At 40.4% G+C, this 11,424-nt stretch overlaps 1 protein-coding gene across 4 annotated transcripts; it reads right to left on the bottom strand.

Moving 5' to 3' along the window:
- Positions 1-1,878: 1,878 nt before the first annotated feature.
- znf711 (zinc finger protein 711) lies at positions 1,879-11,192 on the bottom strand. 4 transcript variants are annotated; one of them, XM_079480485.1, is made up of 9 exons: positions 10,847-11,192; positions 7,714-7,799; positions 7,503-7,600; positions 6,929-7,417; positions 6,594-6,752; positions 6,168-6,299; positions 5,945-6,082; positions 5,283-5,414; positions 1,879-4,870 (listed from the first exon to the last, which is right to left on the bottom strand). In XM_079480485.1, the coding sequence occupies exons 3-9, from the start codon at positions 7,576-7,578 to the stop codon at positions 3,693-3,695; spliced, it is 2,304 nt and encodes a 767-aa protein (XP_079336611.1). In that variant the 5' UTR covers positions 7,579-7,600; positions 7,714-7,799; positions 10,847-11,192; the 3' UTR covers positions 1,879-3,692. The 4 variants fall into 4 exon arrangements, with proteins under 4 accessions (XP_079336611.1, XP_079336609.1, XP_079336612.1 ...); XM_079480483.1 differs by having other exon boundaries at positions 6,902-7,417; positions 10,847-11,131; XM_079480486.1 differs by having other exon boundaries at positions 7,503-7,581; positions 10,847-11,016.
- Positions 11,193-11,424: the final 232 nt, after the last annotated feature.

The following is an 11,424-nucleotide window of genomic DNA, read 5'->3' as shown; positions in this document are numbered from 1 at the left end:
TGCTGGATTTAGATTTCAATATATTGTTAGATAAACAAAAGTACAAATAGAAACTAGTGATTTACAATGCTATTTCCATATAAAACTATAATTATAATATGGTCAACTTGTAAAAATATTGTGAAGAACATGAAATATTAGTTAAGCTCATAACACACACGGCGAAGGTTAATCGAAATAACTTTTTGTTTTTAGGAGAAATCACAACATCTACAGTATCTTATGATTTTAGTAGTAATGTAACCAGAGTATTTATATTTTAACGTATAATAAAGCATGGAACATGTTTATTTTATAAAATGCATTACAGTGATAGATATCATGTTTATACAATTCTTAGACATCTGTCAAAAACAAGTTGCTTTGCCAAATAGAGATTTGTCTCTGTGTTTCATTTCATTTGTTGTGCGTGTTCATATTTTGTTCTTTGTTTCTGTCTGTTTATCCTCTCACTGTAATTCTTTTTTATGTGCAAGGTCATGTTTAAAAGCAATAAAGTGTGTTAAAAAATAACATTTAAGTTTTGCCTGTGAGATCCAGAGGTAGAAATTGGCTGGCTAGCTACTGATAGCAGACCTGGTAAGAGATCAACATCAACAATTGAGTTCTAATGAACCAAAAACACAGTAAACATCATGAGAAACAAGCAACAATAAAAGAAAACAGAGTCATTAAAAACAACTCAAAGTTACATTAGTAAATGTCAGTGATGTTGAACCTGTACATGACTTTCCTCTGTGGAAAACAAAAGAAGAAGAGGGTGAGTAAATGATGAAAGACTGTCTATATATAGTCCAGCGGCTTCTTTTATCTTTCCATCATAGCAACTTTTTTGCCATGGCGTGACGTTAATGTGAAATCAAACTCATCCGATTTATATATCTGGTTTCATTGAGCGAATGTAAACATTCTATTCATACTAATGTCCACGTAGTTTGTCCAATTGCTCCTGGAGGCCGTTCCTACTAAACATCATACTTGATCCACCGGGATACGTGTCCAAGTCCTAAGCTACATTAGCTCATCGAATATGTTCTGTCATTCAAAACACGTCACATTATGAAAGTAAAATGAGTTCATGCCATGTTGACTTTAAGTGGCAGTTTGTTCACTTCCCCTTTACAGAACATTGCACGGTCATTCTTTAGTGCTTTCTACCCTACAGCTCGACTGAGGATCAGATCAAAGCTTTGAGTCAGACTGTGGCATTGTGTCATGTTGGTTCAGATCCAGCTTTCTGACCGATGGCTCGAGTCAACCTCAGGTACTCTTTGACTATGGCAAACGAACTAACCCTTAATTTATTATATAAAACACCATTTACCCTTTTTTGGGGTTTTTATTTTTTCCCCCTGTAAAGCTGCTTTGGAACAATGGAAATTGTGAAAAGCGCTATATAAATAAAGTTGAATTGAATTGAAGACAGCACTTTTTTTAAACAGGTTTTTAGCCATGAATCTCATATTAAATCTCTTTATTTTCTTCTTGAGAGATTCTTTTGATCAAGCAAAACATAACCACACCGCTGTTTTACAATCATGTGCTTACGTAAAGGCATGAGCACGCCTCTGTATTTATTACAACTATTTTCCAGTCTTCAAAACAAATGTATTAGAAGAGCCCACTTCATTTCTAGATGGTACAAATGTAGTATACTACATCTATAAAATACTATAGTACACAACAGTATATTTTTCAAAGACTAGGCAGCGTCAAATCAGTGTACAACTCAATGTTTAAGACATCAAATATTTGGTCCAAAACAAACCACACTGCAAATTATATAAACAAAACTACATTTTAAAAATTACACTCATATTTTCACATTAGTAAAACCATCGAACACTAAAGCAGAAAACAACACAGAAGTCTTCTTTTTCTAATTAACCACTTTAATGACATTATATACAACATTTATAATGAATGAGTGAATTCACTTGATTTCTTTAGATCGTGTTAATTATCTTACATTTGAAAAGTGCTAGTGGATAAATGTTGAGGATATACCTGAGTGCCAAACAACTTCTGAAAGCAAAAATATATTCTGATTTCTCCTCAGCAGTAGTCCGTCGGTCACCAACACCAAAAACAAAATGGCTTAAAAGGGGTGAATTTCTTTCACAAGAATGACAGTCTCCAAGCACAACTGTAACAAAGCAACACCTAGACTACTCGCACACATTTAGTCACTGGTGTGTACCAAACCACTGCTTATACAGATGTGGTTCAATGTTCAGTGTCATTGAAAAAGCCACAAAAATAATAGACCGTAATGATGAAACAAGCAGAACAAGTCATTGATTTCAAACAAAACCACTTTCTTCATTTCACTACGAGGCTCAATGTCTGACAACGTCTTGCATAAGGTGCCCAGAGATATAAAAATATTTGCAGAGATCTTCTATAATTCTTTAATCCTCTAATTTATTCCCCCCATTGAATTGTGAATAAAGATATTTACAGAAGCAAGATTTATCACATAAAACCTTAGTTTGACCGTCTTTCTGGAAAACTGAATTATTTCAAGTGTGATGTTTTTAAGCTCCTGTAATTCATCCGTTCCCTTACAATTCCACTGCAATGTTGTAAAATCACTGACAATGAGCTTATGAACAATAAAAGCATGTTTGAGTAGTTTAGTTTCTGCTGTTAACTACGGTTGTGACATGTAAATACTGGCGTGAAGCGGGATGCTTTTGCTTTAGGATACTGTGTCAGTCTATTTCCAACCACTAATAAATAAATAACGATGAAATGATACTTTAACAGCAAAGGTGCTCTGGATGTGATTTGTATACATCTATAATAGCATCATTGAAACTCGTTCAAAAATATTCACAACTGATTTATATTTACTCTATTCAGTGCAAGAAAATACATTACATGTAAGGCATGACACCGAAACAAGAGACCCAAAATAATTGGCAGTATGTGCATGTTTGTTAACAATTGACTTCACATAAAATCATAAAAACTATAGTGGTCTTCGACAGTGATGCATATCAAACATACTGAAAAACTATAAAAGCGAATGTTATAGATGTGATAAAAACTGACACACATAATTTTAGAACGTCATGACAGGCTTTAAAATTAAAACAGGTAAAACTAGTTGGTAAAACTCATTTAATGAGAAGTAAACCAAACACACTGAGCATCTTTTGCTCGTGATGATACTCTGACCAGCCTAAAGTTCACTGAAAATGACAATTCTGTCAGTGTTCACTCAATGAACGCAAAAGTGTGAGTTATGCTCTCTTACGCAACGGACGTATATAAAGAGAAAAATACCATTCACTCTTCTGCAAATGCCGCGGTCATTCGTGAGAACCAATGACACATCACTGATGACATCAGATAACGGCAAAACATGCTGACACAACTGGATTCTGCTGCCGCGTGACTTCACAATATGCTCTCATTACATGGTGAGCGTATGACAGAATTCTCATTCACGGGTGACCAATCCTTTCTTATAGTGAACATGATTTGCTTGCAGCATTGAAGCAAGGTGGGTATAAAAATAGACATTTGGGACCCTGGATGAGTGATTTTCATTTGCGGAAGTAGAGGAGGTGTGAGAATTTTGAAGGCCATACTCAGTTTAAGTTAAGATCTTTTACATATATTTAGATGATGAAACACTAAGACAATGATGAAGCGCATAGCCAAGAGTTGAACGTTAGATGCCGTTACATAAGGGTTTCTTTGTGATGCCGTATGATGTGTTGGTTCTTTTCCGACGGTCGCCTGAAACCCTTTTTGCAATAGTCACAGCGGTGGGGATAGTCTTTAGTGTGAATGGATATGACGTGGCGTTTGAAACCTGAAGCGTCCGTAGTGTTGTACTCGCAGAACTGACACTGGTAGACCTTGCGGCCGCTATGCGTCTTCATGTGCTTTTTGAGTTCATTCTGTTGCCTGAAGCCGCGCTTGCAACGCTTGCATTTAAACGGCAAGTCCTTGGTGTGAACGGACAGGATGTGGCGGCTGAGCGTGAAAGGGTCCGATATCTTAAAATCGCAGTGCCGGCACTGATGTACTTTATTGCCCTTGTGAGTCTCGGCGTGTTTTTTCAGTTCCGAGGGTCTGTGGAAGCCCTTCTCGCACACGTCGCACTTGTGCGGGAAGTCTTTAGTGTGCACCGAGATGACGTGACGCTTCAGGTCACTGGAATTGGTGCTCTTGTGGTCGCAGTGCGGGCACTGGTGAGTCTTGTGGCCCTGAAAGATCTCCGTGTGCCTCTGGAGCTCTTTGTCATCAGCGAAGGCCTGCGGGCAGTGTCCGCACTTAAAGGGAAGGTCCGTGCCATGTTTGCTCTTTATGTGAGTCTTTAAGTTGGACTGATCCGCGCAACGGAAGTCGCAGTGCTGGCAGTGGTAGGGCTTCTCGCCCGTGTGCGTCCTCATGTGCTTCTTGAGCTCTGATGGGTGGCGGAAGCCCTTGGCACACTCCACACAGACGTGTGCGAAGTTCTTGCTGTGCACAGCCAGCAAATGACGGTTAAGGAGACCCTGTTCGGCCGTCTCGTACTCGCAATACTTACAGTTGTGCAGCTTGGGCTCCTTGTCGCGCAAGATGAGTTTGTTGGAGCTCAGAGGGCTGGCCTCGTGATAGCGGCGCGTGTACTCGGTGTACTCTGGGATCTTCTCGTTCTTAATGATGAGCTTGTGGCTTTCCAGATGGTTGTGAAAACTCACCTTTTTGTTGGTGGTGAAGTCGCAGTCGGTGCACTGGTACTTCTTCTTGAACATGTGATCTGGGTGGTTCTTCGTATGGCGTTTTAGGAATCCTCGCGTCTTGAACTTCTTTCCGCAGATGTGGCAGGGGTAGACGGTCAGGGGCTGTCCATCTGGACCGATGATCACAGCTAGAATGAAGAACGTGAAAATAAAAACCTTACAGCAGATAGGAGTCAGGCCTGTATGTGAGTTTGCAATATTTTCTTAATGAAACACAACAATGTGCATCTGTCTCATCATTTTCTCAAGCCAAAACCATTCATATTTTGAGCTTATTTTGCAAAAGAGCTAGAAGGAAATATGGCGACACATCAATAACCTGCAAATATCACCAGTTCTTGCTTTTCCCATCACAATGCACAACAACTTCAGAAGAAACAATTCTCAAAGTTCTCAAGTGTCACATTTGAATTTATCATCACACTTTTTTGCTTTCTTCTGAGGATCTAGAATCATTCTTCAGATCATCTCCGCATTGAAAAGTGAAGTAATGAAACATAGAATATGTTGATGACCTAAACAAATGTTTGGTTGTCCTACCCGTCTGGCACTGGCGTGATTCTCCCCTCCTCTTCTTCTTGAACCTCTGCTTGAGAGCTCGACTGGTGCTGATGTTGTCGGTGATCTGCAGGTAAGGAGTGCCAGCTCCGTTCTTACTCTCTAGACTGCTGCCTGTAAGAAAACCATGGCAGGTGAGCTGCTGGCACTATAACTGCACCGCAGAAAGTTTATTATAAACATTGCTAAGTGTTTAAAAGAACAATTCACCCAAACATGTAAATCCTCTCGCTCACCTGAAATAAAGCACACATGTTGTGCAGGTTCATTCTTACTGAGCTTGACTGTCCATGACCTTGTATAATTACTAAGCAACTGATCAGCATTCTTTACACAATTTCTCCAGTATGTGTTATGGAGGGACAGTCATACATCAAAGAATAGATGATTTTCAATGTTGGGTGAACTTTTCCTTTAAAGGTGGGATAACATGCTATGCTTCTGACTTCTTTCACTCGTCTTTTTCCAGAAATAATCGTCCAACTGTATCTCTTTTACACATTTTATCAAACCCAATACTCGAAGATATGACGATTGCAATACTAATGTAACGGTACTCGAGATTGATATGAGATTGACAGAAGCAGCATGTGTTATCCCATCTTTAAAGCAACTTGCAGCTCTAGAAATGTAAAGTAAAGGACCATAAGCAGCCGCCCAGGCAGCAGGGACGAAGCTCTTGTTGACTGGTGTGTCCTCCAGCTGCGATTCCTGGATGGCAGATGCCTCTTCCTCCCCAACGATAACCTCCATATACACCTGATCGGTCATCTCAGCACAGTCTACACAACAACATCACGCATACTCTTGAGACCTGCTGCAGACACATACATATATGCAAAAGCTAACAAAAAAAAGAGAACTCACTGATATCATCCTCTCCCTGACTGGTGTCCTTCACAGCCATGTAGACCATCTTCTCTCTGGGCAGCCTGGCTGAGCCCTCCAACACCACGTGCCCGTTGGGAAAATCACTCTCTGCTACCACCTCTGTGCTGCCTACACCACCATTGAAACCATTACGGTTTGGAGAAAAACAAACACTGGTATAGTCTTCATCCTGAAGAGGCTCCACATATGCAGTTACAGATGGGCTTGCACATTCTGACCAAAACTCGGAGTTTAACAGATAATGTCATTACTTGGCGTTCAGCAAATGAAGAAAAGAAACCGTGATAACCATAGTAAAGACCACTGAAAACATTCATCTGTGTCACAAAACAAAACAACTCTGCACATCTATCCATAGCCACATCTGTACTGCTTGAAATGGGGCTTTATGGTTTCTCTTACCTATTTCCACATCTTCATCTCCATCAGCCTTAAAGATATAAACTTTAATGACCTCGGAACTAAACTCGTCCTCCTTCGACCCGTCATCATCCTGGCTCATATCCGTGCTGATCTTCAAAGGCGTATCCCCAATGTCGAGTTTCTCCTCAACTTCATCCACTGCAAAACAAGTCAAACGTCAGTGTACAAGTACCAAAGTTTTTCACCACTTCCAGATGAAATTCACTAAAGCCGTCACAGATTTTTTAATGGAAATCACATCGGACACGGTTCTGAACAAAGAACCGGTTTTCATATTCCAAACCTACTGAGGCGTTCTGCTGATGTCCACTCACAGGAAATCATGAGATAGTCCTCTGAAGTGCTCCTCACATCCTCTTCATCATCCGCCTTAATAGCGACATCAGATGGCATGGTGTCGTGCGAATGGATCACCGTCTCCACGTCCGCCACCATGACCTCTGCAGACACCAGGTCGTGATCCAGAGAGCCGTCTTCATTCGGTGAAATAAGGTCGGCCACAAACACCTGATCAGGGCCAGTCTCCTCGATCAGATCAGCAGTCAGCTCATGATGATCGGTCGTGCCGCCCAGTGCCTCTTCGATGGCGACCTCTGCCCCCAGAATAGACTCGGACATGATGACTTCCTCTGTGGTTATGACGTCCTCGTGGCAGATGTCGGGCCCTTCCACCACCTCGGCCTCCAGGTCAGTCTCCAGCATGATACCGCCATCCGACACCATGTCTGAGACCAGCACAGCCTCCGGCACAGACACCACGATGTGATCACCATCAATGTGGGCCATGCCCCCCATCCCCGCAACTATAAAACAACCGAACATATAAGTGTATGAGACAAACCTTTGAAATTAATTAACCGGACAAGATGTCCGACAGCTGTTTCTTACCGAAATCTGACATAATCATTGTATGGGGCATCTTGAGATCTTTGTGAAGCTCCAGGATCCCTCCACCTTGATCCATTATCTGCAATTTTTCCACAATTCTGTATGTATATTATTAACAGGCACATAAATCAAGTTTGCCAACAATTCGGGCTATTACGCTAAATTAATATAAATTCTATTAAAAATATGTTTCATAATATATTGAACACACCTTCACATTTGACGACAGTTCATTTCACGTGTGCGTGTGACAAACATTACATGAATCTGTGAATTTGGCATCTGGGTAGAACGTTTCTAAAACAAACAAACACAAAAAAGACAAAAAATGAGTTCATTTATAGAGACACTAGAAATCCATATCTTGTTTAGTTTCAACTTTGAACAAAACGACTTCAAAAGATAACTTTAACAATCATCAGCATTAAACTCTATATATACATCACCTCATAATATAATCATCAACCACATGGTAAACAAATAAGGTTTAATATAATGTGTATTATGTTATGTATAGGCTGTGTGTATTATAATGTTTAGACCAACCAATAAGCCAAATAAAGAAAACCAATGCCAGGGTTCCCAGGCGAAAGACAAGTCCCAGATTAAAATGAAAGTTTAAGTGTAAATAACTTGCGTTGATATCTCAAAATATGTCTGTGCCAATACTTTTGTGCACACCAGTAATGTTTTTTTTTAAGGCATTCTTTTATATAGCTGAACTGAATATTCAATTAAGTCAATATATAGTCCCGGCTTAAACTAAGCCTTGTTTATGAAACCAGGCCTAAAACTTACTGAAACTATGATCTACATTATACCACCATATTTTTCTTTAAAGGAGAATCTCAAGCACTTCAGAAGCAGCAAGAAAATATCATATTTTTTATTCAAATATATTCTTTATTTGACTATTAAAACCATTTCAGGTTGAAAAACACACAAATTTCCAGACTTTTTGTGATGTTTTATTGAAGGCACCATATGTAAACTTTGACCGCTAAATGGTTAGCACTATCGAAACAACAAAAACGGCGTGTAGCTTAAGGCTGAAGTATGGTCCGTTCGTCCGCATGACACAATGGGTCATCATCAAAAGGCTCCGCGGTCGTCTGCACACCCCGTCCCATTTTTAAGACCACACAGAGGTGACAGTGCGTGCGCGAAAAAGGGCACTTGTCCACCTGGGGTCAATACACGTACAGAAAATGTGCCGCTCAAAACAAGAACAGGAAGCTAAGAAGCACATCCTTCTCCTTACTGTCTTTGTTGTCTTGAATTACCATAAATGCATATAAATGAAGTTTACTACCATTTTTTAATTAAGCAATAAAAGCCGATTAAAATGTTTTGTAGTACAAATATTCTACCGTGTTCATATTGCGTGAGGAAGGAGCTTCTATGCTGTGGAAACGGCTGCCAGCGGAGCTCTGAGAGCTGCTGAACAGCAGCGGACTGAAACACAACAAGTTGAGTACAGCAATTGCATGTTCGTATTATGTTCTTTTAAATACATTCACAGGGAAACCTCTTCACAAACGGATCATACATATGTGCAATGTTAGCATAAAACATGATAAGCGTTTCTCTGAAGGCTATGAGGGTTCAGTCAGTGGAGGAAGGAGGATTGACGGTGTGATCTCTGCTAACACGAGGACGATATGCAAAAAGCATATAGAGAAAACAACCACAGCTCTTTACTAAAAGCTGCGCCAGTTAAGAAAACAAAGCATCACTTTTGTACAATTACTGTCTGTCAGTTGAGTTTGTGACGAAACATTTAGCAGTGTTTACATTTCGTTTATAATGCAGAATATAACTCATTAAAACAGAAGTTTAATTTGAAGGTTGGGTTAGGCATTTTGTGTTTTTATGGTGAATAAGAGACAGTTTTCCACCTATATATTTCATCATTGAGAATTTCTTTTAAAAAAGTGTCTCGTCACGCCCCTAGATATCTGATAACATCATCACACAATGTACCTTTAAAACAGATTCATCTTTGTGAAAAGTGTAAACCTTGTACAGGCACAAAACAGAGCGCCAAAATGCAAGAAAGTGGGGTGCCTGTCCCGCTATAAACCCCAAACCTGACTGCAATGATCAAAACATATCTAAGAAGATCATTCGAGGGTATTCCAGGATCAGACACACTCGCCCAATTTAAATCTATAGATTAAACACACATATTTACAGCCAAGCATCCACTTAATGCAACGTATGTTAAATAAACCACCGGGAGATGCTGACACTAGAATCATTTAACTTGTTATACTAACACCGTCCACTGAGTTTGACCTCTTTTGTGTTTTCTTATTTTCTCCTGTAAAGCTGCTTTGGAACAACGCACATTGTGAAACACACTATATAAATCAAATTGAATTGAATAACAATATGACATTTAAATAATATTTATCATCAGGTGTCTGAAGGAAATTCATGTAAATATGAAGTGACATGAGGCGTAGAACTGCTTAACTTATGCTAGCAGCTTTTTATTATATAACATGTAATTAAATGTATTTGGAAACAGTAATTAAGATTACCAATAAAATGCTTTGTAAAAATAACCAGTAAATATTTGTTGACAGCATTTATGTTTGATATCACATGTCTTCTGATAGACGTCACGTCACCAGCGATGATAAAGTGATTACTGTCATTTACCCATGAGTCTGTGCGGAACAGCGAGGATCGCCGCTGGCTTTTCATTGCGATTATTAACGAAACCTACTATGACAAAAATACGACTCGTGCATATTCATTAGTTTACGCGCATAGCCATGACGCAGCCTCATTAATATGCATGAGCCTTGCCTTCGCTCTAGTAGGTTTCGTAATTGCGCATACCGCTTCATTCGTGGGAGTATAATATCAAAACAATTGTTACAACTGCCCCTTTAACTTCTCAAACTCGAGAGACCGCGCAGAACGCAACACTACGTTCACAACATTCCAGTCAATTTAGGTTTTTTATTCCGGTTAATGCTCGTGCAGATGCAGTCGCGTTACTGCGCCATATTGTCATCCCCCATTTTACTACATGCTAAGCGGCTAATAGCATTAGCCAGTGAACGTGTAAAACACGCTTCTGGGTGACAAGACAAGTGCGCAGCGCCATCTCGTCCGCAGTGTTTATATCGTATGATGTCGTCAAATGTCGTGTCTGCGCGACTCGAGCTCGCTGTGAGGAGAAGTTTAACGTGATCGTCCGCTAGCAGGAGCGCGCGCTGCCCGCTTCCTCACGCTGGAAGGCAACACAGGGCTGCGTCAGGCCCGCGCAGGCCGACTGGGCCGACGGCGATCGTTTTATACACGCGCCGCACAAATCCAAGACGTTTTACCTTTTCCGCGACAGCCTTCCGACCGCTGATGCCGTTCCGTTCCCCTCGACGCGTCGCACTTTATTATAGTTGATTTTCCAACGGTAGCACTACTGCGGCCTGTACATGCAGAATACCCGAGTAGTGTTTTCTAGGCCTGAACCAATCAAGCTGCTCGTTTCGAGGTCTCCGCCAATCAGACTTTTCGTGTCAAGATATGAGCCAATCAGAATGCTGTGCGACGAGAGTGGAGAGAGGGGGGTAGAGCAAACGCGCGGCACACTTGACGTTACTTCTGTCAAACGCAAAGCGCTGCGCTGAATGCACGCACACTTCATATAGAAAGTCATTTATGATGATGATGAGCAATGTGTTCAGATAAGCGACACGTCAAATAAAATGTAGATAAACTCGTGACCGAGCGGAGTAATGCTGTCATTGATGAAAACCGCTGAAATAAGAAGTTTAACTCAACGTGTCATTGAATTGTGTTTTACATTAGAGCAATACACCGCTATGGGCTGTTTATCAGGTGCTCTGGCAGGCTGACCTAGAAAATAAGAGTTATCACACGATTTCACCCAAAATGAAGATTATTT

This window comes from Barbatula barbatula (genome assembly GCF_947034865.1).
Source record: "Barbatula barbatula genome assembly, chromosome: 18".
NCBI classification, from domain to species: Eukaryota; Metazoa; Chordata; class Actinopteri; order Cypriniformes; family Nemacheilidae; genus Barbatula; species Barbatula barbatula.
The sequence above is the reverse complement of the archived record's forward strand: the minus strand, read 5'-3'. Positions and strand labels throughout refer to the sequence as shown.